This window comes from Sardina pilchardus, chromosome 11 (assembly GCF_963854185.1).
Source record: "Sardina pilchardus chromosome 11, fSarPil1.1, whole genome shotgun sequence".
NCBI classification, from domain to species: Eukaryota; Metazoa; Chordata; class Actinopteri; order Clupeiformes; family Clupeidae; genus Sardina; species Sardina pilchardus.
In genome coordinates, this window is record NC_085004.1 from 12,736,599 (window position 1) to 12,739,098 (window position 2,500).

A 2,500-nucleotide genomic window follows, 5' to 3' on the forward strand; every position below is an offset into this window, starting at 1 on the left:
TTATGCGGAATAAAAGAGGCCAGACGAACGCGCCTTCAGACTGACGGCTGACCGTTCGCCACGCCTCCGTTTCGAGCTGCCTTAACCTACACGCTCGCGTCTGATCTTTAATGTAAAGTAGGACGCTGGCCGGGGCGATATAGGATGGGTAGGAGGAGTCGGGGGGGCAGATTACGGCGGTGGGGATCCGCGCCCACGCGCTCCCGCTGGCATCATTAGCCGGTGTGCCACGCTGCGTGGATGGAAGGCACACAGGCACACCGGGGACACTCGGGAATGAAAACACACCTATTAATCAGTATTCCTCCCCTGCTCACCGTAAATGAGTCATTAGCCTCATGTAATGGTGTCTCATTGCCAAGCAACGTCCTAAATTACCTCTAACTGGAGATTTCACCAAGAGGAAGAGGAACGGGGAGAGGGGGAGAGAGAGGGAGGGAGAGGGTGGAGAGAGAGAGAGAGAGAGCAAGGGAGAGGGAGAGAGAGGGAGAGAGAGAGGGTGGAGAGAGAGAGAGAGAGAGAGCGAGGGAGAGGGAGAGAGAGGGAGGGAGAGGGAGAGAGAGGGATGGAGAGGGTGGAGAGAGAGAGAGACGGGAGAAAAGAGAGATTGAGACAGTGAGTGAGAAAGAGAGTGAGTGCGTATGTGTGTGTGTACAGTATGTGTGTGTGTGTGTGTCAGAGGGAGAGAAATAACCGCATCCTCAAATAAACCCTTCAGACTCAATTAAAAAATAGGTTGATTTCCCCTCCCTCCCTCCCCCTCCCTCTCTCTCTCTCTCTCTCCCTTCCCCCCTCTCTCTCTCCCTCCCTCCCTCCCTGGTCTGGCAGTTGTTCATTATGATCTCATTATTAAAATAAGCCGGGCCTCTGTAATGACAGAGAGGCCCTAATGTGATAGCAATCACGGGCCCGATAATCAGACGTCCGAGAGAACAAAGCCCACCGCCCCGCGCCGCCCGCAACCCCGCTGGAGACGACGTGGAGGTGTGGTGGTGGGGGGGGGGATCGGCCGCGTCAGCTCCGGGCCGCAACCGTGTTTACGCACCGTGCTGCCCAGACAGCGGAGCGGAGCAGATCGGATCGGCGCGGAGCGTAGCGGGCGCCATTCAATCAGTTCAAGCAGGGGTCTAATTAGACCGGACTGGAACACGGCTCAGGTGTCAACAAGCCATAATACAATCTTAAGAGCGATCGAATAGAAAGGAAGAGCTAAAAAAAACAAAACAAAAAAAAACGACAGCGCTTTCATATGGTCATCTGGGCTCTTCTGATTACATCAGGCTGGGCTGACATTATTGTGGAGGCTTCTGCTGAAGAAACCAACTGAAGATAGACACAGACACTCTTGTGTACATTCTGAGCATAGAAACAGGCATGACGGGACGATTGCTGATTTATAAAATCTAATTGACAGTTACAGTTCGGATTTCTTAAGTTTAGATAAGATAGGAGGTCTGAGATAAGATAGGACACAGTCTTGAGTTTAGGAACTGTCTCTGTAATAGGAAGATAGTATTTTCCCTATCTTAGAAACAAGTTAAGATAGGACCAGTAGTTGGATATTTTTCTGTAATGAGGCCCCAGGTCCAGTTCCTGAGAAGTGAATACGGTCAGACTGCACTCCCCTGGTCCACTACAGTACAGACCGGCGAGTTCACAAATAGATTCTTCTTCCTGGCTACTCTGAGGTTGGTAGTTAGCCAATAATACTTGATAGAGAAAATCCCGCACACTGTCCATTACGCATGCCAGACATTGACATGTATTCACAACGTTTCGATCACGTAGACCTTCCTCAGGTGAATAAATGGTTTTTTTGTCGCATGCGTAATGCACAGTGTGCAGGATTTTCAGTATTACTGGCAACCTTTACCTTATCCAACGCACCTGTCCCAACAAAAGAGGTGTGCAAAAGCACTTTTCAACCTGGGAGCTAGCCAAGCCTGCTGGGCAGGATCTGTCCCTGGTGACCCTGTGCCCTGACCCGTGTATGTGTGTGTGTGTGTGTGTGTGTGTGTGCGGTGCTGGGGGAGAGGTGGACAGGACTGGCCGGTCGCTGCTCACCTTTCTTGTGCAGGTAGACGATGGCCTGGGCCAGGCTGCTGATGACGTGGCGAGCGTCCTCCTCCTTGAAGCGCTGCCTCTTCTGCAGCAGCTCCTTCAGCTCACCGCCCTCACACAGCTCTGTCACCAGGTACATCCTCTGGGATACACACACACACACACACACACACACATATATATATACATATATGTCGTACACACACACACACACACACACACACATAAACACACATACACTCACACACACACACATAAACACACATAAACAAACATACAGTATATACATAAACAAATGCACACAAACACACACACACACACACACGTGCACACACATATATACTGTATATATACACACACACAAACACACACACAATCACACATTTATACAGTATCTACTCAGGTACACATGTGCAAAACAGTGTGGAGAGTCACACAG

The 2,500-nt window shown here is 50.4% G+C and overlaps 1 protein-coding gene across 2 annotated transcripts in view; it reads right to left on the bottom strand.

The window, feature by feature from the left end:
• The window catches only part of stk33 (serine/threonine kinase 33), a 17,695-nt gene that overhangs the window by 7,245 nt on the left and 7,950 nt on the right, over window positions 1-2,500 (bottom strand). For both annotated transcript variants that reach the window (XM_062549194.1, XM_062549195.1), the window contains exon 6: window positions 2,065-2,203. In XM_062549194.1, the coding sequence (XP_062405178.1) occupies window positions 2,065-2,203 (139 nt within the window). The remainder of the gene's footprint in view (window positions 1-2,064; window positions 2,204-2,500) is intronic.